The sequence below is a fragment of the Mastomys coucha genome, unplaced genomic scaffold (assembly GCF_008632895.1).
Source record: "Mastomys coucha isolate ucsf_1 unplaced genomic scaffold, UCSF_Mcou_1 pScaffold13, whole genome shotgun sequence".
NCBI lineage: Eukaryota > Metazoa > Chordata > Mammalia > Rodentia > Muridae > Mastomys > Mastomys coucha.
In genome coordinates, this window is record NW_022196895.1 from 33,164,206 (window position 1) to 33,191,370 (window position 27,165).

At 39.0% G+C, this 27,165-nt stretch overlaps 2 protein-coding genes across 27 annotated transcripts in view; both read left to right on the forward strand.

The window, feature by feature from the left end:
* LOC116087034 (protocadherin alpha-4) overlaps positions 1-27,165 on the forward strand; it is a 245,621-nt gene that overhangs the window by 145,746 nt on the left and 72,710 nt on the right. The window lies entirely within an intron of this gene.
* On the forward strand, positions 4,078-7,088 carry Pcdhac1 (protocadherin alpha subfamily C, 1). Its single transcript, XM_031365449.1, has one exon. The coding sequence runs from the start codon at positions 4,590-4,592 to the stop codon at positions 7,053-7,055; it is 2,466 nt and encodes an 821-aa protein (XP_031221309.1). The 5' UTR covers positions 4,078-4,589; the 3' UTR covers positions 7,056-7,088.

The following is a 27,165-nucleotide window of genomic DNA, read 5'->3' on the forward strand; positions in this document are numbered from 1 at the left end:
ATGAGTTTTCCTCTTAGGACTGCTTTCATTGTGTCCCATAAGTTTGGGTATGTTGTGGCTTCATTTTGTTTTGTTTTAAATTTTAAAAAGATTTATTTATCTCTTTCATTTTGTATGTATAGGTATTTTACCAGAATGTTTATCTCTGAACCATGGGCATGTAGTGACAACAGAGATCATAATAAGGGAGTGGCAGATGCCCAAGAACTAGAGCCACACACGTAGCTGTGAGCCACTATGTGAGTGCTGGGAATCCAACACCAGTCCTCTGCAAGTGCATCCAGTATGCCCAACCTCTGAGCCACTGCTCCAGATACTTATTTTTAATTTTTTGAGGTTTAACATTTGAGGATCTTTTATAATGATTTTCTTAATCACTGCATTAATTTTACTTTCTACCAATAGTTTTAAAAAATAAGGATTCTTATTTCTTGACCTCCATATAAAGACTTCATCTTCTGACAGTAGTAATTCTGGCTGGTCCAAGATGATAGCTCACTGTTACTTTAAATTATGTTTTATTTAGTGATAATTGATCTTGACCACTTTTCATATACCTGTTAGTCATTCATATATCTTCTCTTGAGAAGTGTCTATTTAAGTACTTGTAAGCCTGTTCCTTTTATGACAGTGCTGGGGGTGGGGTGAGGGACTCACACTCTGGGCCTTTGATACGCTAGGCAAATGCTTAATGACTGAACTAGGTCTCCTTTAACCACTTTTAATCAGATTTTATAATTACTATTGAGTTGAGTTATTTATATTTGTTAATCTCATCAAGTGTATCACATTCTCTCATTCTCTTCACAAAACTTAATTTTAATGGCTTCAGAGGATAAAAAAATTGTATGTGACCTAGTGTGGGCTTAGATTTTTCTCTAAACCTATGTTATTTAGGCTTCTAGAATACTTCAACATCTCTTCTAGCCCACCAACCAGAGGTAGGGAAAGAAGGATGTTTATAGGAAAAGGGGGATGTGGACCTGTTTAGAAGTAGTTCTTTGCAGTGAGTACACTCTTGCTTGTCAGAATACCAGCAGACCAGTCCAATAGCAAACACCAAACATGATCAGTAGCAGTGTCTCAATCCAGCAGAAACCTCAAAGCTCTGCAGAATCTGCTCAAGTCAGCAGAAGTGGTCTATGAAGACCAGGGACGTCTTGCTTGGCCAGGGAAGACCACTGGAGACCAAAGAAGGGTAGGAAAGGGTAGCAATGCAAAAACGACCTCTCACTGTTTATGGGATTCCATTTATACTCTTTTCAAACATCATACACTTTTTCAAGCATCGTCTCCAGCAAAACATCACAGGCCCTCTCATGTATCTGCTTCAGCAAAACATCCTTTCACAAGAGAGCTTCTAGAAAAACATCACGCAACACAACTGAATTTCCAAAGAAACCAGAAGTCTAGAGTTTCAAGGATAAAGTTAAAAAGACACCAAGGCAATGAAAAGTGAGCTGGCATAGTTCCTGAAATAGGGAAATAAATACAGAAATTAAGGCCGTATCAAAATAGTGAACAGCCAACCCCTGCTGTCATACAGCCAGAGGAAAGGGTTGGGAGAGGTTCAACGCAGCACTTCTTCATTACTGTGTGTGAGCCCTTTGATTGATTCAACCACCACTATAATAAGCAAAGAAAAAAAAAGACAAAAGCAAAATGGAAAAGCAATGAGTGATAAGATTGAAAATAAATGGGAAATGAGAAATAAATTCAGGGAAATAACAAATAAATTCAACAAACTTAAAAGTATAGCTTTGAAGCAGGAAAAGGACATCTAGTATATTTTCAATGAATGTCCTTAAATAAAATACATGGTAAGGGGGAAAATACAAAGGCTTTATTAAAGAAGAAATGTGAAGCCAGGGCTGGTGGTACACACTTTTGATCCCAGCACTCAGAAGGAGGAGGCAGGTAGATCTCTCTGAGTTTGAGGCCAGCCTGATTCACATTGTGAGTTTCATGACAGCCAGAGATACATAGAGAGACTGTCTCAAACGAACAAACAAACAAATGAAAAACAAAGAAAGAAAGATTAGAGTTTGAGAAAAAAGGATATTGGAATTTGACTTTCAAGAGTTTCTAAGTTGCTTTCAGGAAAGCAGATAGGCCGTAAGAATGGTTCGCCTTCACAGTCAAAGTGCAATTTTGGGATATAAGATTATACATACAATACCCAGAACAAAGGGTTTAGTGCTTTCTTTACCTTTTCAGCTGGTTGACTACTCCTGAGGGCCATATTTTTAAAATAAAACAAAAATTATATATATTTTAATAATTGCTGTATAATTATACAAATAAGTACATACCTTAGAGGTACAGTGTAGATTCATAAAGAAAGGTTTGAGGCATTTTAGAAGATATGTCATATAGAAAAGCCAGTTCCTTGAAGTATAAACTTAAATCTCACAGTGATTTGTTATTGGTAAAAAGTTTAAATAAAACAAATGAAATGGTGGTATTCATTAAGAGTGTTTAGTCTTTCACTTTGTGTCTGAGACTTAGTTAAAATCTGAGAAACAAACGTTGTATGATTCAGACTTCTCTGGCCAGAATTTTCACTCTGCTAGACTTGATTTGGGTACTTGATTAAGCTATTTCATAGGATTAAAATTTGCTTAGTGTGAAAGTGATGTTCTATCTGTTAATTTGCATAGCTATCTTTCTATTCATGACTCAAATGAGATCCTTTGAAAGTAGCTGTCTATGACAGTTCAAACAGGGAAATAGCAAAAAGAAAAACTTAAAAAAAAATGTGATATTGGCTAAGATTTTTGTGAAAATTTCCCATGCTGATTCTCTCTGTGGTTTTAGTTCCCTTACATCTTAGTCTACAACCCCCCAACCCCACCCCTTACTCCCCCCTCTCCCGGACACAGCTCAGACTTTCTAAACCTGATATAATTGCAGGTTTGACTTCAGGTCCAAAACTAAAGACCATATGCATACAGATAACTCAAATGCATACAACTTTCTAGCTGTATTTATTCTGCTGTGAATACATGGGAAAACGGAAAGGATAATCTGCATTCCTAAGCAGGCGCCCTCACTAGGCTAAGCCAAGAGGAGAAAGTGCAAATCCTGCTCCCTGGCAGAAGGACAGAGCATTCACTGTGTTTTGGAAATTTGGTGAGGAAATTCAGTTGTATGAGCTGTTTCACATCTGGTAACGTCTGCTAGTGATGTCCACACCACGGTGTGCGTCTTGTTTACATTCGCCTCAAATTTGGTAAAGTTTGCTTTGTTTGGTAAAGCAAACCAATGAGGACATATTTACCATTTTCATCGCGCTGGGTTGCTTCCCATTATTGCTAGTTCCCTGATGAGATAGAGAATCTTTCTTTGATGCCCAGGGGGATAATTGGTATTTAGTGGAACACTGCAGTTAATTATTCCACTTTTGGTCTTCAAATGGAAGTTGTCCATTTAAATCAGCAAATTTAAAACAGAACATTTCACACATACATAAAAGTCGAGAGAATTGTGTGATTAACATACATGTGCAGTCATTCACATTCAAAAATCGTTACTCGTTAAGTACAATATTGTGGGAACTTCTGTTTTTGATCCCATTCAGGTTTTGCCTTGCTAATTTTGACCCTCAGGGGCTCTGAACAACTGTATCAAATGAAAGATTTGAATGAGCAAGTTAGTGTTTAATATTTAATTAAATCATTCTTTTTTTTTAACTCACCCTTCGGGGAAAGAGGCTGTCTGCAGGGTGCTAGGTAGCACATGGACTTTTTTTTTCTTCTTTTTAAATAGTGATACGTCTCGTAAAACTAATCACTATTCTCTCTGCAGATCAGGTTGAAAGTGAAAGCTGCTTCCCTTTGCTGCTTTCTAATGTTTGCAGGGGATGAATTTTGGGTCCTGGCCACACTGTGCTGAAGAACACCAGTCAGTACTCTCTTTGTCTCTACCTGGTCGTAGGTTCTCTTTGGGGACAGTTTGGCAAGCTTGGGGTTTTGCTTCTTAGTTTTGACTGGTTGTTGACATCTTATTCTCTCCACAGTCTGGGGTGGCTTGAAAAAGAAAAGGAGGGTAGTTACTCCTAAGGGAAGAGAACCGGGTTCGCTGAAAAATTGGAGCACAAAACCTTGCTCCCGCTGGCTCCACTGCCTTCAAAAGGCTGAATCTAGAGGAAGTTTGAAATGAACACAGGTGTTGGTCCCCAGAGACCCGCCTTGTCGCCCCACACTGAACCAGCAGTAGCTGGCCAACAGCCACAAGGAGTTTACCTAGGAAACGTCACTAGCAGGGGGCGTGTCAGTTTCTCCAGCATCTTTCAGGTCCAGACCAGCCTTAGCGGTCCGGGAGTCAGGCAAAGGACCCCAGCCGCGGGCAAGTGCGAACTGAGCCTCCCCACCCGGGCAGTTCACCTCTGTACCCCTAGGCGGCGCTGTGCTCCTCCGCACCCAGCACATCCATCAGCCTAGCCGGGGCGGAATGCCAGTGGCCGCAGCAATTCGGAGCTTGCAAGTGCAAGCAGGCGGAACAGCTCGCACGTTTTCCAGGCTTCTTCTCTCCGGGAGTTCAGAGCATGCTCCTGGGTCGCCGCAGCTGGAGCGTGGACGCCAAGAGGGATGATGGTGGTCTGGGGGATGGCGGTTCTGTGTTGGTGGGTCTCTTGTGGTGCTGCAGCGGGACAGCTGGAGTACTCGGTGTTGGAGGAGACTGAACCCGGAGTTACTGTAGGCAATATCGCCTCGGACTTGAAGCTGTCAGCAACTGCTCTGTCCTTGCGGAACTTTCGTTTCCTTTCCAACCACAGAGAGCCCTACTTCGGGGTGGACCCGGGCAGCGGCAGCTTGGTGGTTCAAGAGCCAGCGGACCGCGAGCGGCTGTGCGCGGCCAAAGCTGCTTGCATCCTGACATATGAGCTAATGTTCGAGGACCCTCTGGAGCTGCACAAAGTGCGTGTTCACCTTCTAGACACCAACGACAATTCACCCCTCTTCCCTGCTGGAGATGTGCACTTGCACATCCCGGAGTTCCTTCCACCCGGAGCCCGGTTCACTCTTCCAAACGCCCAAGATGCTGATGAGGGAAGCAACGGGGCGCTAAGTTACAGCCTAAGCATTAGCCAGCACTTTCGCCTGGACATGGGGTCGCGTGTCGATGGTAGCAAATACCCAGAGTTGGTGCTGGAGAAAGCGCTGGATCGAGAGCAGCGGGACACCCACCTGCTGGTGCTCACTGCTCAGGATGGTGGCCTGCCTGCACGCTCTGGGGCCGCTCGAGTCACTATCACTGTGGTGGACACCAACGACAACGCACCTGTATTTGAGCACTCCGTATACAGTACCAAGGTTCCAGAGACTGCACCCAATGGCACTGTGCTATTCCACGTTCAAGCCTTGGATCCGGATGAAGGATCCAATGGAGAAGTCTGGTATTCCTTAAGCAATAGCACACCGGCAGAGCTGAGGCACCTCTTTCACGTACATCCTAAAAGTGGGGAGGTTCAGGTAGCTGCTGCTTCACTAGGCCCACCAGAAACGTTGTTGGAAGCATTTGTCGAAGCAAGAGATGAAGGTGCTTTTAGTCTGGCTAGCACTACTAAACTGCTTGTAGAGGTGACTGATGTGAACGATCATGCCCCGCAGATGGACTTCCTGGCCTTCTCCAGCGCAGTACAAGAGGATGCAGCTCCCGGCACAGCAATTGCTCTCCTTAGTGTAAAGGATGAGGACCTTGGTTCCAATGGTAAGGTTACTTGTAGCATGTCCAGCAAAGGCCCCTTCCAGTTGAAGACTTCCTTTGATAGCTACTACAGATTGCTGACTGATGGGCCTCTGGATCGGGAGCAAGCAAGTGAATACCAGATCTTAATCACTGCTTCAGATGGTGGCTCACCCCCACTAAGCACCCGAAGGACACTCACTGTGTCAGTTGCTGATGTGAATGATAACACACCATGTTTTCCTCAACCACAACAGGAACTTTTTGTGGCTGAAAACAATAGCCCTGGAGTTCCTTTAGGCCGTGTGTTCGCTCAGGACCCAGACCTGGGGGAGAATGGCCTTGTCTTGTATGAGCTGCTGGATGTCATTTCTGAAGGGATGCCAGTTTCCTCCAGCTTGGTGGCAGTGGAACCAACCAGCGGTGTTATCACTGCCAAAACTTCCTTTGACTTTGAGCAGCTCAGGGGGTTTCACTTCCAAGTGGAAGGCCGAGATGGTGGCATTCCTCCCAGAAGTGCAACAGTGACTGTGAACTTGTTTGTGAAAGACGGAAATGACAATGCACCAGACATCTTGTTTCCCTTGCCTAGAAATGGCTCTATCCCAGTGGAAAGAGTGCCCCGCTCTGCCCGAGCTGGACACCTGGTCACAAAAGTGGTAGCAGAGGATGCAGACAGTGGGTCCAATGCCTGGCTCTCCTACCACATTTCTCAGGCTTCTGACTCTAGTCTTTTCAGAATTTCAGTCAACACTGGAGAGCTGCGTACTGCACGTTTAGTTTTTCCCACTGATGCGGTTAAGCAGAGCGTGGCGGTAGTGGTTCAGGACCATGGAGAGCCACCGCTTTCCTCCTCTGTTATTCTGGGTGTGCTGTTGAGCAACACTGCTCCTCAGGTCATTCCAGACTTTGAAGATACCTGGGAGCCAAAAGCACCTCTTTCTGCCCGGAACTTGTACTTGGTAATAGCCCTAGTCTGCATTTCCTTTTTATTTCTTGGATGCTTGTTTTTCTTTGTGTGCATCAAGTTGAGCCAGAGCCCAGATTGTTGCTCTCAGAACTTCTGTCATTCTCCAGAAAATGTGAGACATGAGAGGACGATGGCTTCTAGTCCTTGGGTGACATCAGCCACAATAGATGTCACCACAGTCGAGAGACTTTCTCAGACATATCTCTTTCAAGCCTCTCTGGGGCCTGGTCATGGTAATAACAGCTTGCTCTTGCATGGGAATTACCAGGCTGCTGATCTGAGAAATCTGGCCCCTGGTGTAGGACTGAATTTGCCAATATCCTGTGTTCAGATTCGGAATAGGAAAGGGGATCATACAAATGTGAATGCTATGGTAAGCATATCTTATGGGGTTTGACTTTTCTGGCAAGGAGATAGTTACTAGCTATGTTCTACTAGCTATGTTCTAGGACATTTATTTCTTAAATGAATCTTTCTTTGGTTCATGTTTAACCATTTTAATACTTTCTCAGTATGTCAAGAATTCTGGCAACATGCATTAGAATATTATTCTAGACCTCAAGGAACTTAGTTAATTTTTTATAAATGAAATTTTAAAGATTGATTGTGTGTGTGTGTGTGTGTGTGCATGTGTGTGTGTGTATCCATGCATATGTGTGAAACATAGTATGCCTGCAGATATCAGAGAGAACTAGCTTTCTCTTTCTTATCATGTGGGTTCTGGGCACTGAACTCAAGTTGTCAAGCAACTTTATCTACTGAACCATTTCATGTAGTTTATTCCTGAGAAACATTAAAATCTATCAAAATCTATATGAATAATGTGGTCTAGCAGCCTAAAATTAAAGATGAAGGAGTGCTAGAGTGTTTCTTGGGCAACAGATATGAGAGAGAGAATCCTCACAGAATCCTAAAGTGAAAAGTCATGTGAGTACACATGTCATGTGAGTACAGACACAGAAGAAGACACACTCAGATCGTTACAATATGTCATGAAAAGATGATAATCACTGAAGATGTAAAGCACATTGCAGTGGATACTCATCAAAGATAGTGATAAAAACATGAGTGAATATCTGGAGAGAAGGAAGGAATCAGAGATAGGTTCATAGAAGAATGAGATTTGACTTTGATCTTGAATGATATTTAATAAAATGTGGCATATCCTGTATCCTGTACTTAAACTGAGCATCATTGGACAAATTCTCTTTGAGAACTACTGCTTAGACATAGATGATAACTTCACAGCAATTTGTAAAAACATAAAAATTTTAAGCATATCTCAGGATGCCTGTTTGTATTGATATAAAGAAGATAACACTGGTGGGTAAATGACTTGATCTTTGTTTTTATTAAGCATATTTTTCCAAAAAAGAAAAATGAGCACTTTTTGTCAGACATATATGCGTCTTCAGACTTATCTTTATTTTTCAAAATTCATTTAACTTGGACTCAATTTTCTTATCATTTTAGGAGTGGCCATATTTGAGAGTGACATACCTAATACAAGTCAAGTAAAATACTTCAGTGGCTTTTGGAATTTCAACAAAATTGAATGGAGTTAGGTCAATGCAGTTTATACCATTACTATTATACATTATTATTTTCTGCTATATTCTTTGTTTGTTTGTTTGTTTCTTTTTTGAGACAGAGTTTCTCTGTGTAGCTCTGGCTGTCCTGGAACTCAATCTGTAGACCAGGCTGGTCGTGATCTCAGAAATCCACCTGCCTCTCCCTCCCAAGTGCTGAGATTATAGACATGCGCCACCACTGCCTGGCTTCTACTATATTCTTAAAATAATCATGGAAACAAGAAATTATGAACACAGAAATCACGGAAGGAAAACAAAGCATTCTTTTTTTTACTCTCCTAAGAAATAAGGGGAAATGGCTTGAGAATTATTCTTCTCTCAAACAATTATGGTACTACAAGTACAAAAGATTCAAAGTATTATAATTTTTTTTTTTTTTTTTTTTATATCGAGACAGGGTTTCTCTGTATAGCCTTGGCTGTCCTGGAACTCGCTCTGTAGACCAGGATGGCTTTGAACTCAGAAATCTGCCTGCCTCTGCTTCCCAAGTGCTGGGATCAAAGGCGTGTAACACCACTGCCAGGCTGAAAGTATTATAATTTTATATACTTACCATTTCACATGCTATAACAAAAGATAAATGTAAACTATACCTACTATGCGCAAATACTGGATTGAAATGTGAACACTTCGACATGTACCTATAGTTAATAGTTTAATGGCCATTTCCAAATATAATGAATGTATTTCTAAATACAAGGAAATGGTTGGACAGAGGAACTTTCTGGACCTAAAACTAGCATGAAAACACTTCAGTGCTATATTCTGTAATAAGCATGACTTCAGTTCCTTAGATGGCTAAGGAATTAAGAGAGTCACATATTACATTATGGAACTTGCAGAAACTGCTACCTATACAATCTCAGTGTTAAGGGAGGAAATTACAGTGTTCCAATGTTAACCATTCAAGCATCAAAGTACTTAACATGTAAATACCAATCATTTACTTAATTTCTTTCTTTCTCTCTTTTCTTTCTTTCTTTTTGTTTTGCTTTGACACTGGGGTTTCAGCATGGAACCCTGGTCTGGAACTTACTGTGTTACCAGGTTAACATCTAACTCAGAGCAATCAGTCTAGATCTGCTTCCCAAGTGCTGGAAACGAATGTGTAGGCCATCATTCCTTCATCATTGCTTTTGTAAAAAAAAGAGAGATGAGGATATTAGGGATAAGGATAGTTGATAAATGGTTTTGACTAGAAAAGAGTAATGTTAGCAAGCCACAATAATTGTCGATGGATTTGCAGTTTTAAAAGGAAAACGAGGTCTTTATTTTTTTAAAAGTAGGCTGAACAGATGCCTCAGTATGTAAGAGTACTTACTATGGAAGCATGACAACTTAATTTTGAATCCCCACCATCCATGCAACACTGTAGGCATGTCTATAAACTGTACTTGTGTTGGCTGGCAGAGACAGGCTGGTTCTGAACACTACAAGGCTAACTGGACAAGCCCAACTGTGAGTCCAGTTCAGTGAGAAACCCTGTCTTATTTCAGTAAAGTGGTAGAAGACCCGTCATATCCCCCTCTAGCTTCTTCACACAGAGAATGGGTGCATACATCGACAGATCCACATGAAGGCATTGCCCCCACCCAATAAAATAAACTAAAAAATAATAACAAAGAAAAAAGGCCTCTTTCACTTTTTGATCTGATATGAAAGATAAAGTGGCAAGATTATGTGGAAACATCTGTTTAAATTTTGTTAATTTCTAAGTTGTTTTCTCCTTTTAGTTGGTTTGCAATACATCAATAATTTATAATACCAGAAGTTGTTAGCTTAAGAAATCCAGTCAAACCTGAGCACAAGGTCCCCAATGAAGGAGACAGAGAAAGGGTAGCTGAAGGGTTTACAGCCCCATAGAAGGAACAACATTATGAGGAACCAGTACCCCGAGAGCTCCCAGGCTCTAAACCACCAACCAAAGAGTACACATGGAGGGGCCCATAGCTCCAGCCACATATAGCAGAGTATGGCCTTGTGGGACATCAATGAGAGGAGAAGTCCTTGGTCCTGTGAAGGCTCAATGCCCCAGTGTAGGGGAATGCCAGGACAGGGAGGTAGGAATGGGTAGATTAGTGAGCAGGGGGAGGAGGGATGGGATAAAATTTACAATGTAAATAAAGAAAACATCTAAGAAAAAAAAAAGAAATCCAATCAAACATGCATTTCATCTTCATCTCCCAGACTGAAACTATGTAACAGATACAAATAAAACTTATCTGCTGTGCAACAAATAATGTTCCTCTTGACATTATTTTGTTTTGTTTTTCTGCTAATGTAGCCCAGTTCCTTAAGTTGGTATCAAGGAAGATAACCTTGGTGGATAAATTTGGACCTTCCATTCATAATTGAAGTACTGATAATTGTTTGGAATACAGAACCATAGCAAAAATGGATGGACAGCATAAAAGTAGTCTTTGATATATTAAAGTAACTGGATTGGGCATCTCACTGCCATATTAAGGTGTTACTATTCAAGAAGAAATTGGGAATGGGATACTTGCAATGTGACCTGTTTACAGAGTAATAGAATGTATTTGATGTTCAAAATATGTTGATTTATTTGTCGATATCCAGTAGTAAGTAGACTATCACAGGTTGATTAGAGATTTGCTTGTAACTATTTTGACTTTGATGACACTGGTCATGCTTTAAAACATTTTAGAATGCTGTAACTTAGAAAGGTTGTATGACATGTGAAATATATTCAGATTTTTAAAACTTCATTTATATGGTATAATAGTACTTATTGTAAACTAGGGATGGTCAGAGAGGTAAAAGAGAAAGTTAGCATTTTGTTGATTATGGTTTTCTGTAATGTTTTCTTCTGTTGCAAAGAGAGCAGTTCCCTTAATGAGGGAAAAAGTTATACTTACCTGTAGCCATAAGGATAAATATTTAGAATATTGTTCTAGATTATACTGACTTAGTAAAGTGGCAGTTCTAGGTTCTTCAAGATCCATGTCTTTAACAGCCCTAGGTTGTTGACTAGATTTCTGGCACCAGGCATGATATCCCTCTTGCTGAGTCGGTCCTAAGTCCAATCAGAGAGTTGTTGGTTATTGCCAAGGCACATGTACCAATATCACACCCTTATGGTTATGCCATGCAGATCATCATGGTGGTTTATAAGCATCATAGCTGGATAGACTTCTTGGTTGATTTTTCTCATATAAAAGCTTGCAGGCAGGCTTGTGGAGCCCAGCCCTAATGTATAAATTTACAACACAACTTTTGTCCTTAAGGGTTAAGATCATTGTGGAAGAGGAGATAGCAAGATGCTAAGCACCAGAACAGGGAGGTTGCTCCTGGGAGTACCAGAAGTGATACCCATAAAGTCTTACCAATATGGTTGTGTAAATAAGATCTGAACAAAGGTGCCACAAATAGACCTGCTAACATGGAAGGTGGGAAATGCGTGGGGCCTCAACTCTATACAAATAGTGGCAGGCAACTAAGAAATTCTGAGAGCGAGAGAAAGAGTCTTCCCCAGGGAAGGGCATGCTAATTGGTTATGCAATACCAAAGGGTCAGTATTGAAAACATACATACAAGTAACATTATGCAGACTAAGAAGGCTATTGTTGTATTATGCATTTATGTAAAAACCTCATTTATATAGTATGGTAATACTTATTATGCAATAGAGAACCTTGGATAGGTAATTTTTGTTATATATGTTATATATGCAACAATATATACTGTTTTAAACAATTACTAAAAAGGAGGACGTGAATTTGAAAGAGAGCAAAGAGGGCCATATGGAATGGCTAAGACAGAGGAAAGAGAAGAGGAATATGATATAACTATATTATAATCTCAAAAATAAAAAAGAAATAATTTAACCAGAAGGATAGTATTATAGCTTGAGTGGACAGACAAGAAAAGCAATACCTTGAAATTTGTGAGTGGAAAAGTATCGACAATATGTCTGATATGTTAGTGATCTATTGATTTATTTTGTTGCCTTTAAGTTTGCAGTTAGAGGGAAACAGTATTCACTTACATGGACAGCACTGAGAACTGACTATTTGCTAAAAGGTTTTTTGTATAATGTTCAAATGCATATAAAATATTAACATTTGTAAGAACATAAAATAAATATGACCTGCAGTCTAAGCTCCTGACTACAATATTATGGGTTATTGATAAGAGTAATTAAAATGAGCAAAAAACCAAACAAACAACAATACAACCCACAACACGATAATGATGTAAGGGACCATTTGTTTTGTCCTCAGACTGTTTGGTTTGTTTGTTTTTTGCCATGTAGTTCTCTTTTAAATTGAAAAGTTTTATTGTAACAAAGTTCCCCTCCCAAAATTCTCCCATATCCTCCCCACTTCCTTACTCACTCAACTTTGTGTTTTTATCTTTCAAAAAACAAAGAAAAATACCCTCAATAACAAAAACAGCAAGAAAAACCAAGAAACAAACAAACAAAAAAAACCCACAAAATGAAAATTAAAACAAATGAGCAAAAGATCAACAAGATAAAAAGCCTAAACCAAGCAAAAATGAAATTAAAAGCTTGAAATACTATTGGGTTTGTTTTATGTTGACCAACTAACTTCTCCTGGGCATGGGGCCTGCCCTGGGTGTGGTTTACAAAGCTAGTGAAACTCCTTTGGAGAAAACTGATATTTTTCCCCCTGTGGCTAGTGTATATCAACTGAAGATCTTTAGGGGTGGGACCCTGTGTTCGCTCTCCCCAACCTCAGTGCTTGGACCTTGTTCTGGTTGACCCTACTCAGGTCTTAGGCACGCTGCCAATCTTTATATGAGTTTATATATCCTGTTGTGTCTGGGATTCTGTTTCCTTAGAGTCATCCATTATCTCTGGCTGTTGCAGTCTTCCATTTCTTCTTCCACACAGACACCTGAACTTGAAGGGAGAGGTGTGATGAAGAACTGAGTGCTCCAGTGTTTCTCACTCTTTGAGTACTGTCCAGTTGTGAGTCTCTGGTTCAGTTTCCATCTACTGCAAGAAAAAGATTCTTTGATTCTTTGAATGAGGCCCTGATCTATGAGTTTAGTTGTATGTCACCAGGATCGTTTCATTGCTGTGTTCCTTTTACAGAACAGTATGATAGGTTTGCGCCTAGGCTCCTGGCCTATCTAGCCTCAGATTCTTGGCCAAATTAGTAGTGAAATTATTGGTTCCATGCCATGGAAAGGGCCTTAAATTCAATTTTAAAATGGGATCTGGTTACTTCCATAACGCCTACGCCACTATTGCTCCATATATCTTCAGTCAGGTTGCTGCTGTGGGTTGCAGGGCTTATAGGTTGGTGATATCGATGATTACCTGTCCATGCAGTAATACACAGAGAACCATGTATGCCATGGCTCTAGTCAGTAGGGGTGAATCTTTTAGTTAGACACAGGCTTGACTTTTCCATGTTGGATGATATAAATAAATGTATTCAGCAATATAGACTTTCCATAGGTTGTTGGGGGTCCCAATAGCTCTGGCAATTGCCTGTGATGTTTAGGGTTTTCTAAAGGACTCTTTTGGTCAATGACTCAATAAGAAATAACCGATTTTTGAAACTGGAGGATTTACTTGGTGGCATAAGATATCTACTTGGAGAGTTCTCTCCCATATTATTTGGTGACTTCACTTTCTCTTCTATAAGAGTCAGTATATCTGCCCTCATCTTGAGGCACTTGATCCATTTGTAATGTGGTATTATGAAGGGTGACAGATATGGTTCTATTTGCATTTCTTCTACATACATGCATCCACTTTGACCAGAATCATTTATTAAAGATTCTGTCTTTTATTCTGGTGTGTATTTTCAATTTGGGCTGGTGAGATTGCTCAGTGGTTAAGAGCACTGACTGCTCTTCCAGAGGTTCTGAGTTCAATTCCCAGCAACTAGTTGGTGACTCACAACCATCTGTAATGAGATACGATGTCCTCTTCAACAGTGTACTCATACACATTAAATAAATAAATAAAACCTTAAAAAAAGATTTCACTTTAGAAAAAGACATCAGGTTTTTGGACTGATAGTCTGAGTGTTGGTGGACACTCACAGTTGGTGGACTTATGTCTGAGTGTTTAACTTGATTACACTGATCAATGCGTTTGTTTTGTGCCAACACCATACTGTTTTTATTACTATAGTTATTATGTAGTACAATTAGAGATTGGCGATGATGGATGATACTCTCAGCAGTTTTTTATTATTAGAATTGTTTTAGATGTCCTGGAGTTTTTGTGTTTTCCTATGGAGTTGAGGATTATTTATTGAATTTCTGTAGAGTTGTGTTGGAATTTGAATGAGAATTGCATTTAATCTATAGATTGTCCTTGATGGAATGGTCATTTTCACTGTATTTATCCTACCAATTCACGAATATGGGAGATATTGATATTTTCCTCAATTGCTTTCTTCAATTAAAACATTTGCTTAGTTTGAATTATCCCAAGATATTTTTTGAGGCTTCTGTTACAGATACTGTTTTCCTGATTTATTTCTAAGTCTGTTTGTCATTTGTATATAGGAGGACTACTGGCTTTTGTGTGTTGATTTTGTAGCCTGCTTCTTTGCTAAAAGTATTTATGAACTATATACAAGTTTCCTGGTGGATCCTTAAGGTCATATATGCATACAATCATATTATCTGCAAATAAAGATATTTTGATTTCTTTATTTTATATTTGTATCCTCTGGATCTTCTTCAGTTGTCTTATTGTTCTAGCTAAGACTTCAAGTACTATGTTGAATAGGTGTGGAGTGGACATCATTTCCATATTCCTGATTTTCATAGACATGCTTTGAGTTCTTCTCCATTTACATTGATGTTGGCTATGGGCTTTATGCAATCTACCTTTACTATGTTGAGGAATGTCTCTTGTATCCACGGTCTTTCCATGACTTTTATCATGAAGGAGTGCTGGGTTTTGCCAAAGGCCTTTTGTACATCTAATGATATATTCGTGTGGTATTTTTATTTCATTATGTTTATGTAGTAAGACATGTTTGTTGATGTACACATGTTGAACTATTCCTGAATTTCTGGGATAAGGCAACTTGATCATGGTGAATGATCTTTTCTATGTGCTCATGAATTCCATTTGCAAGTGTTTTATTGAGAATATTTACATCACTGTTCATAGGGATATTGGTCCACAATTTTGTTTTTGTTGTTGGCTTTTGTACCTTAGCGATATTGTAAAAAGAAGTAGGAAATGTTCCTTCAGTTTTTATTTTCAGAATAATTTGAAGAGTATTGCCATTAATTCTTCTTTGAAAGTGAGGTAGAATTCTGCCCTGAGGCCATCTAGCCCTGGAGTTTTTTCTTTGTTTGTGAGACTTTAATTATTCCTTCTATTTCATGATGGGTCATATATCTGTTTAAATTTATTTGATCTTGATTTAACTTTGGTAAGTCATAAATGTCAAAAACTCCGTCCATATCTTCTGAATGATATGGTTATATTTGTATGTTGTGTTTTCTTTTATTGATTTATGTTTTATTGCATTATGATGAGAAAAGATATATGATTTCAATTTATCTGAATTTGTTAACATTTAAAAACATATTTTAAGTAAATAGAAGTAAATCATATTGTTGTTTCCCTTTTGTACTCCATCTCCTCCCAGAACCCCCCTTCAATACCTACAATATCTCTTTTGTCATATTCTTTAAAATTTATAAGATATTATAACAATAAAAATGAGTATTATAAAAGTTGTTTGACATAAAACAGCAATCAATTTAACAGTCTTATGTAGATGCTTATCTACAGCAATACTGAAAATAAATTTTTCTCAATATAAATTTTACAAAACTCCAAACATATTAACTGTATATCACTACTAGTATTTTTTTTAAATGAACATAAATATATAAAGTTCTTTTGTTTGTTTGTTTTGTATTTAGTAGAACTTAAAATCTTGGCTCTTACTGTGGTACAAGCCCAAAATAAGAACAAGTTTTAGACATCGGATTTCATTGTAATAAGGCTGTACTTCAATGACCCTCACATCACCAAAAGATTTTACCTCCATTATAGCTAAGCTGAGAGGTGACAGTTCTGCTGCATCAAGGAATGAATTGCAGGCATGATTTTTGGATACAGACTTCCTGCTATCGTCAGAGCTAATTGACTTGAGTGAGTAACTTTATTCTCAGGCCACAGAGAACAGGTTACAATCATTTATGAAATGGTGTGTGTATTAAGATGGTCTATCCATAAAGTCATTCACCAACTGTTTCAATGAACAATGGTTCTGCTTGGAGGGTGGCACAGACATTAGGTGAGGGTAAGAATCAGGTTTATTGGCTGTGATAATTTGGAAAAACATTCATCTCAGAGAAAGAGGAACTTATAAAGTCCTCTTCTTCAAACTTGGTACAAGAGTTACAAATGTCAAGCAAAGCATTCAGTCTCACTCTTTGTTGTTCTTTTACAAGTAACCTCCCAAGTTAATTGTCTATGTTTCTTTTGGCTATATAAGTACTTTTGAAATATGTAAGCTGTCCTGAAAACTATAGTATAGTGTAGGAACATCAATTAAACAATCTTACTAAGAGAGGGGCTGAGATAGTAGAAGCATGATTTCAAGACTATTATGTGATACACAGCAAGACACTGTCAGGTACAAACATGCAGAAAGTGTGTATGTATGCATGGTATAATATTGGACCTATTTCTCCAACTAACAAATTAGAGAGACCATTGGATGACAGTCAACAAATTTCTAATTCCTCATATTTTTGGATTTCAATTGATTAGGATATGTTGGTAATATTAATTTTTATTAAGAAAAAGTAATTGTTACTTCTTGTTGTTTTTGTTGTAAGAGGAATTAGGTTTGTGTGGGTTTGTTTCTTGCTTCTTTTAGGGTGTAGTTTTGCTCCTTATGTTGGTTTTCCTTATATTATCCTTTGTAGGGCTGGATTTGTGGAAATATATTGTATAAATTTTGTTTTGTCATGGAATATCTTGTTTTCTCCATCTGTGGTAATTGACAGTTTTGCTGGGTATAGAATCCTGGGCTGGCATTTGTATTCTCTTAGGGTCTGCATGACATCTGCCCAGGATATTCTAGCTTTCATAGTCTCTGGTGAGAAGTCTGGTGTAATTCTGATAGACCTGCCTTTATATGGACCTTGACTTTCTTCCTTTACTTTTAAATTTTTTTCTTTGTTTAGTGCATTTGTTTTTTTGATTATTATGTGATGGGAGGAATTTCTTTTCTGGTCCAGTCTATTTGGAGTTCTCTGGGCTTCTTGTCTGTTTATGGGCATCTCTTTCTTTAGGTTAGGGAAGTTTTCTTCTATAATTTTGTTGAAGATATTTACTGGCCCATTGCATTGGGAATCTTCACTCTCTTCTATATCTATTATCCTTAGGTTTGATCTTCTCATTGTGTCCTGGATTTCCTGGATGTTTTGGATCTTTTTCCTTTTTGCATTTTCTTTGACTGTTGTGTCAATATTTTCTATGGTATCTTCTGCCCCTGAGATTCTCTCTTCTATCTCTTGTATTCTGTTGGTGAAGCCTGCATCTATGACTCCTGGTTTCTTTCCTAGGTTTTCTATCTCCAGGGTTGTCTCTCTTTCAGGTTTCTTTATTGTTTCTATTTCCATTTTTAGATTTTGGATCATTTTGTTCATTTCCTTCACCTGTTTGATTGTATTTTCCTGTAGTTCTTTAAGGGATTTTTGTGTTTTCTCTGTAAAGGCTTCTACCTGTTTACCTTTTTCCTCCTGTATTTTTTGAGGGAGTTATTTATGTCTTTTTAAAGTCTTGTATCATCATCATAAGAAGTGATTTTAGATCTGAATCTTGTTTTTCTGGTGTCATGGTGTGTCCAGGACTTGCTATGGTGAGAGAATTGGGTTCTGATGATGCCAAGTAACCTTGATTTGTGTTGTTTATTTTCTTATGCTTGCCCCCCCTCCCCACCATCTGGTTATCTCTAGTGCTAACTGTCCTTGCTAAATCTGACTGGAGCCTGTCCTTCCTGTGATCCTGGTTGTGTCAGAACTCCTCAGAGTCAAGCTGTCTCTGGGATCCTGTGATTCTGGGATCCTGTGTTCCTGGGCTTGTTAGAGTCTGGGAGTGCAGCTTCCTCTGGGTGTTTTTGGACTGGCTGCGGAGTTTGCACCCAAGGTATGCTCAGGGCACCACCCCAACAGATTGGAATTAACCCGATCCACTGGGCTGGTGGAGTTCTTGTGTGCCTGGGTCCAGCAGATCCCAGCTGCTCCCAGTGTTGGGACAGATGTGTCCTCCTCACCTCTGATCCTGTGTGTATCAGAGTGCCTGGGAGGGAAGCCACCTCTGGGTGCTGTAGGAATGGCTACAAAATTTGGGCTCAAGGTCTGCTTAGGGCACTGGCCCAGACAGACCAGAAGGAACCAGTGCCACTCAGCTGGCAGAGTTCCTGCATGCCTGGATCCTGCTGGTCCCAGTTTCTACAGGTGATGGGACAGATGTTGTGTCCTCCTCATCTCTGATCCTGGAAGTGTTAGAGTGCCTGGGAGTGGAGCTTCCTCTGGTTGTTGTGGGACTCGCTGTGGAGTTTATGCCCAAGGTCTGCTCAGGGCACTGGCTGGCCCAGACAGCTTATGTTTTTTTTTCTATTCATTTGTTTATGTGACTTTCCAACTTACTGAAGCATACCCTTTTTAAAATTTGTCATTTTGCTTTTCTAAATTTGCCCAGTGTCTTTTGTAATGCTCCCTTTCAACTCTAATTAATTTGAAATTTTCTCTCCATTTTTTTAGTTAATTTGGTTAAGGACTTGTCATTCTTCTTGATTTTCTCAAAGAATCAATCTTTGCTTTTTTTTTTTTTTTTAAATATTGGTTTTGTTTTATATCATTGATTTAAATCCTAAGTCTGATTCTTTCTTGCCATTTACTCTTTTGGGGTCTTATTTCTTCTTGTTGTTCTATAGCTTTCAGGTATGTTATTATGTCTCTCATTACAAAATTTCTCTAGTTTTTTTTAAAAGTATTTTATTTATTATTTTTAAATTCCAGCCATTGCTTGCCTTTTTCTTGTCTGCCCTGGCAGTCTGCATGTAGAAGTGTGAAAATAGATTCATATTTATCACCTTGCACAAAGCTCAATTCCAAGTTGATAAAATTTCTCTAGTATTTTGGTGTGGATACTTGTTGCTAGAAACTTGACCCTAGAACCACCGCCATTGTCTCCCATGGGTTTGGGCAGGTTGTGTTTTCATTTTAATTAAATTCTGAAAAGATATTAAATTTTCTTCTTGATTTCCATGAGTTTGTAAACTTTCAGTAGTTGTTAATATCCAACGACAATCCATAGTGTTAACATAGAATGTATGGTGTTAGTTAATATGTTTTTATTTTTGATGTTTCATTTATATACATTTTACTTTTTGGTAATTCATATAAACGTTTAAACATTTTGACATAGAGTTGTTCGTAATGTCCTCACATGATCTTTTTCACATCTTCAGGGCCTGTGGATGTAGCCCTCATTTCAATCCTGCTGTGACTTACTGTCTCCTCTTATTTTCATGACTTGATTCAGAAAGTAATTTGTGGATTATATTAGCCTTTCTATGTTGTCTTTTGGTTTCTGAGTTTCTTTTTCTTATGTATTTGAATTCTAGTTCATTACTTCTTTGCTCAGATATTGTTTTTATTCAATTAATTATTTGTTTTTGTTTTTTTTTTTGCTCAGTTTATTGATTTTTAGGCTTTTGCCATTTCTAATTATGCATTTTAGGCTATAAATTTTTTTTACTTAGTGTGTCATTAGTTTTCCTAGGTAATTCTTATTTTAGAAACATTTGATTGGAGTATAATACACACAAAAGTTCATATTTTATAAATACAAAGATTGATAATTGATGAAGAATTCAAACCCAACACAATTACGCCACCACCAGAATAATTAAATAAATCAGATGTAATCAGCACCCTAAATGTCCACATCATCATGACTCACTTTTGAAATGTAGACATGTTGAGCTATAATATATAGTACATGTTAATCATGTTTAATCTAATAATCATATTACCCATGTATTATTATATAATATGGTTATATTTTTATGTTGAGTTATTTTATTCATTTGCTTATATGACATTCTACCAGGCTATTATTTATAGCAATAATTCATCTGTTAGATTCATCATTTTATTATACAAATATACCCCACTTTAATTTTTCTTTTCCTCTATTGGTAAACTTTTTTTCAATTTTTTTCTTTTATTACTGTGAAAAGTTCTTCAGCACACACTTTGCTGCATATATTTTTGCATTTCTGTTGAATAGAAAATTACTTGTGCAAACTTCTTGGTAATAAGGTATGAGTATGTTCTGCTTGAATAGATGTTGCTCATCGTTTCCCAAATTAGCTGTTGCCATTTGTACTCAGAACAGCAGCATTTGAGAGTGGTAGTCATTCCACATTCATGTAATACTTAGAATTAGTGACATGACTAATAACTTACCATTTAGTTCTAGATGTATTTTTCACTCAGTGCAGTAAATATAGCAGTAAATTCATAAATTACAATTAGAGTGACATTTTAGTTACGGTTTCCATTGCTGTGAATAGACACTATGACCAAGGCAACTTCTAAAAGAACAACATTTAATTGGGGCTGGCTTACAGGTTCAGAGCTGTAGTTCATTATCTTTTTGGTGGGAAGCATGGCAGCATCCAGGCAGGCATGGTGCTGGAGAAGCTAAGAGATCTACATCTTGTTCTAAAGACAAACAGAAGAAGACTGGCTCCCATGTAGCTAGGAGGAAGGTCTCAAAGTCCACCCCCACAGTGACGTACATCCTTCAACAAAGCCACACCTACTCCAACGAGACCACTCCTCCTAATTGGCCACACCCCATGAGCCAAGCATATTCAAACAACCACATCCCACTCCCTGGCCCTATAGGCTTATTCAAACACATGAGTTTATGGGGGCCATACTTAGCCATAGTATAATTCAAAATACATTTAGTCCAACTTCAATAGTCCCCATAGTCTATACCAGTCTTAACAATGTCAAAGTCTTTCCTGAGGTTCATACAATCATTTAACTAAAATCCCATATAAAGTTGAAATCAAAAGCAGATCACGTACCTTAGACATCACCCAGGATATGACATCCCAAAATGTCAGAGTAAGGAAATACTAGAACAAACAAGACCAAAAACCAACTGGACAAACTCCAAACTCTGTATCTCCATGTCTGATATCAAAGTGTTCTTCAGATCTCCAAATCCTTTCATTTTTGTTGGTTGCAACAAACTTCTTTCTCCAGGGTTGGTTCCACTCCCTGTCAGCAGCTTTCCTTGGGAGGTATCCTGCAGCTCTGACATCTCTAACATCTTGGGGTATCCAAGACAACTTCAACTTTATAGCTTCTTGTTCCAGTGTCTTAGGATCCACACACAATCTTCTGGCTTTCTCAAAAGGCTCTGTTCTCTGTAGCACTGGAGTCTCTGATAGACTCTGCTCTATAGCTGCTTCTCTTGGTGGTCATCCTATAATACTGGTGTCTCCAATATGGTGGAGTCTTTGACTACAATTAGGCTTCACCAATAGCCTCTAAGGGCTCTCTTCATGCTTCCGAGAATCAATTTTTGTATCATCCCTTCAGTCCTGTCTGTCAACTGTAACTGAGGCTGCATATTCACCAATGGCCTTCCCTGCCCTCAGTGCCAAGCCCCAGTTGCTCTCTATGACTCCTTCATGCCTTCAAATCCAGTACTACACATTACAAATCCAGCTACAGCACTAGGTGCAGGCTAAGCTATTTCTGGAGTACAGCTCCTCTGTGCTCTCAGAAGACACTTCCCAGAAGACTTTACCTCAGGGATGCTGGTCTCTTCTTAATCACCATTAATTTCTTACCTCCAGCTAACCAGCATCAATTGTTCCCATAGCCCTTTCTGTTCTTGACTCTGAAACTAGAGCCACATAGCCTAAACTGCTGAGCTCTACTGATTGCTGGAGCTGGAACATGCCCCCCCCTTATTTTATTATATTATCACCTAGCTTTATGTTTTCCAATTCCTTGACTGTCTAACTAAGCTTGGCTGTCTCGACCTTGAACTCACAGATCTGCATGGCTCTGTCTCCTGAATGTGGAATTAGAGGTGTGTACCAACACACCTGGAATTAAGCTTTTCTTCACTTAGAACTTATTCTGTCCCAGGATGGCCTTGAACTCAGACATCTGTTTGCCTTTGTCTCCTGGGATTAAAAGTGTATACCACTATGTCTGGGCCTAAACTTTACATGGCCACTATTCTTCAAGATCTGCATCAAAAGCCGGTGTCTTCCAGCCTCAGGATCTGAATCACAAGTGTGCCCTCCATTTCTGGATTGCAGTTTGTTCCAGATTAAAAGTCTAAATGAAAACAATAACCAGGTAATTACACCTAATGTAACATACCTATTCCTTGTTCAATTGCAAACAAAAACAACAAGCTTATCTGGGTGGGATCTTGCCTTCAGATCACCACTCCCTTAATCTATTTATCTCATTGAACACAGCTCTCTTTCACTTCTTGGTGCCCCTTTATTACTTGAACCAAAACTTTTGTATTTTTTTCTTTTTAAGTTTACTATGCTTCATCAAAATGCTCTTCATGAGACTAAACCACAGCATAGAGTCTGAACTGGGTTGTTTTAAGACAACCTTTGTCAATGCGATCAATCTGGATTTCTTCACCTTAGCCTCAGGCAGACTCTTCCAACAAGGGCAAAAGCAGCAGCATTCTTCACTAAAACATCACAAGAACAGTTTCTAGACCAAGTATTGAAATTCTTCACGGAAACATCTTGGGCCAGGTCTGCACAGTTCAAATCACCATCAGAACCAATGCCTTCTGTATTCTTACCAGGGTGAACTATCAATTCCCACTTAAAGCATCCCACTGTTTTCCAAAGTCCCAAAATCTTCATTCCTACAAACAAAAGCATGATCAGACCTATCACATCAATACCCTACTCCTGGTATAAACTTCTGTCTTAGAGTTTCCATTGCTATGAGCAGACACCATGAGCAAGGTAACTCTTATAAGGACATCATTTAATTGGGCTTGACTTACAGGTTCAGAGGTTCAGTCCACTATCATCAAGGCAGGAGCATGGCAGCATCCAGGCAGGCATGATGTAGAAGAGCTGAGAGTTTTTCTACTGGCTCCCATATGGCTAGGAAATAAGTTTCAAAGCCCACCCCCACAGTGACACACTTTCTCCATTAAGGCTACACCTACTCCAACAAGGCCACACCCCCTAATAGGGCCATCACCTCAGTCAAACATATTCAAACCACCACAAATGACATTACTATCCATCCTTTCCTTCTGTCCATATTTTATTTATATATTTTTGATACATGATGTTGTGTATGTGTATATATTGTATGTGCTCATGTATGGGTGGCTACATGTTCATGGAGGCCCAAGATCAAGGTTGGGTGTCTTTCCTTGATTTCTTTCCACATTTATTTATTTATTTGTTTGTTTGTTTGTTTATTTTTTGAGATAGATTCTTTCACTGACCTTGAACCTCGCTGACTCGTTGAGGATGGCCAGTGAGCTCTCAGGATCTGCCTGCCTCTGCTTTCCAGTGTTAGGGTTATAGGCATATTCTGCCAAGTACAGCCTGGGGATTTGAATTCAAGCCTCTGTACTTACATGACAAGTACCTTACTAAGTGAACCGTCTTAGTTCTATTATGTAATTTAAAATTCAAATTTATTGGTAGTTTTGGAAACACTGGCTGACTGAGTTATGCAAGTCTTTCTTGTGTGGACATATTTTAGTTATGATATAAGACATCGTATTTGTTCATACTATCAGTGATCTCACAAGAGAAACTTTCATACTATGAAGTTGGAACCCCACAGTGGTAAATGCATATTTTCCAGGAGTTCAAACATTTAATTACTTTAAAAAGTCTATGTGTATGGGTATTTTACCTGCATATATGTTTGTTCTGCACATATATGCCTTGTCCTCTCAGAGGCCAGAAGAGGGCATCAGATTCTTTGGAACTAATATTATAGACAGTTGTGAACTGCCATGTAGGTGCTGGGAATCAAACCCAGGAAGAGCAGCCAATGCTCTTAACTGCTGAGCCATCTCTTCAATCCACATAGTTTCCCAAAAGTTCACTCAACCCAAATGTTGAGTTTTACCACTCAGAGTAAATACTGCTAGTTGTTTTCTCTACATCATTCCATTCTTTTTTTGTTTTGTTTTGTTTTGTTTTTTTGACACAAGGTTTCTCTGAGTAGCCTTGGCTGTCCTGGAACTCACTCTGTAGAACAGGCTGGCCTCAAACTCAGAAATCCACCTGCCTCTGCCTCCCAAGTGCTGGGATTAAAGGCGTGTGCCACCACTGCCCAGCTCCATTCATTTTTGAAAGAGTACCAGGCAGGTACTCATGGTTTGTCAGTATTTTCTGTCAGTAAAAATGCTGTTCTGAAGAGAAATGCCCCATTCATCTTGTAACAACTGGTGTTCCTTGAGGTAATGCCATTCTTCAGTATGTGGCAGAAGTATCTCAAGCATATTTTCCAGTTTGGTTTCCTCACATAAAATACTTTAAAATAGGTGCTTAGTGGTTGATATTTAATAAAGTTAATAATAAGAACAGTGCTTCTTTAAGTCATTCGTATTGGTATTTTCTTACTGCAAATGTGTGATCATGAGTGTGATGATGATTAGTAAAGCTTGAAGACAGTGGCTTGACTTGTTTGTGGTGGTGAGTCTCACCCATTAGTGCTTTTCATCATCAGTGAAAAATGCAAACACAGTGAAAAGAATGATGTTTTGGCATCATTTTGAGCCCAAGGACACCCAAAGTACACAAAGATACTATTGAGGACCATAGGCAGAATGCAGTCATTCCTTTGTACTCATTAGCTGGAATGCTTATATGAAAGAAAACCTCTCTCCACCTATTTGTTTATTCTGAGGTACAGTTCTTATAGGAAAATGTACTGGCTAGCTTTATGTCAACTTGACACAATCTAGAGTCATCTAGGAAGGGGGAATTTCACCTGAGAAAATGTACCATCAGATTGGCCTGTGGGCCATTTTCTTGATTGATGATTGATAAAGGATCACTCATGATAGGGGCATTGTCACAATTGGCTGGTAATCCTGGGTGCTATAAGAAAGCAGGCTGAGCAACTCCAAGGAGCAATTCAGCACTCAGGAACCCCCCTATGATTTCTGCATTGGTTCCTGCCCTGCTTGAGTTCCTACTTTGACTTCCATCAATAGTGAATTGTTAGCCCAATGTGTAAGATGAAATAAACCCCTTTCTCCCCTAAGTGCTTTGGGGATGATGCTTGATTATAGCAATAGAAACCATAACTTATATTGAAAGATAGCATCAATTCTTGATTCTTTCATCTACTTAGTAGTTTTGAAAGTATTGAGGCTAGCCTGGTAGCATAGTTTTTTTTTTTTGTTTTAAATCTAAGGTTTATAGGAGGCTAAATCAGAAAAACTACAAGTTCAAGGCTTTTCTGGGCTAAGCAGTAAGTTGAAGGCTAGCTTGGGAAATTTAGTGAGACACTGCCTCAAAAAGTTGGGTAGGTAGCTCAGTGGTAGAGTGCTTGATTAGAATGTATGAAGACATAGGCTCAGTCTCCAGCGCTGTAAAACCAAACCAAACCAAAACCAAAACACAACAATTTGATTTCCTAGTGCCCTATAAAAAGTAACAACAGGGTTTTTTGTAACAACAGTGTTTTAATGTTGGACAAATTAGACAAATATATTTAACATGCCTCAATATATTGCAATCATTAATTTTTAATATTCAAATTATTTGGGTTTTGCTCAGTGGGGTTCTGTTTAAGTTGTCTGCTGAGTTTGTGTGTGTATGTATGTATAGAATCTTTTAAACCTTCCATTTTGAAGTAACTGAGTCATACAGTCTCAAAAATAACACATGGCATTCCCATGTGCTCTTTTCATGGTTTTCAGAACCAGTAACACCCAGAATCTTCTCCACATGACCCTTAGTAGTGGTTCAAGCCCTTTCTTTGTTTTTGCTGAGACTAACTATGGAGCAGAGACTAAAAGAAGGACAATTTAGGGACTGCTCCACATGGGAACCCTTCCCATATTCAGTCATCAAATCTAGACACTATTGTGGATGCCAGCAAGTGCTGGATGACAGGAGACTGATATAGCTGTCTCCTGAGAGGCTCTGACAGTACCTGTCTAATACAGAAGTAAAGGCTCACAGCCATTCATTGGACTGAGTACAGGGTCCCCAATGAAGGAGGTAGAGAAAGGACCCAAGGAGCTGAAGGGCTTCTAGCCCCTTAGGACGAACAACAATATGAACTAACTAGTACCCTCAGAGCTCCCAGGGACTAAAACTCAAACCAAAGAGTACACATGGTGGGACTCATGGCTCCAGCAGCATATGTATAGCAGAGGATGGCCAAGTTGGTCATCAATGGGAGGAGAGGCCCTTGGCCCTTTGAAGGTTCTATGCTCCAGTGTAGGGGAATCCCAGGGCCAGTAAGCAAGAGGGGGTGGAGTGGTGAGCAGGAGGAGGGGGGGAGGGAATAGGGGTTTGTTTTAGTTTTTACTATTTTTTATTTTATTTTATTTGGAGGGGAACCTGGGAAAGGAGATATTGTAGATAAAGAAAATATCTAATAAAAAAAAGAAAACTGTCTAATTCATGCTGTGCTTCACCTTTCCTAGATCTCTAATCCACCATTCTCCAGTGTTCCTTTAATTCTTTTTAGTAAAAAATGTTAAAAAATATAATCCAAAAAACATATGTGTTTATTGTAACCGTCGGTGTTTTTAGATATTGTTGGTTATGGGATTTTAATTTTCAGCCAGGCATCGATCGGAGTGCACATCTTTAATACCAGCACTTGGAAGGCAGAGGCAAACAGATCTCT

Coding starts and splice junctions, on each gene's coding strand:
- Pcdhac1 (XM_031365449.1), top strand. CDS start 4,590: ATGATGGTGGTCTGGGGGATGGCGGTTCTGTGTTGGTGGGTCTCTTGT.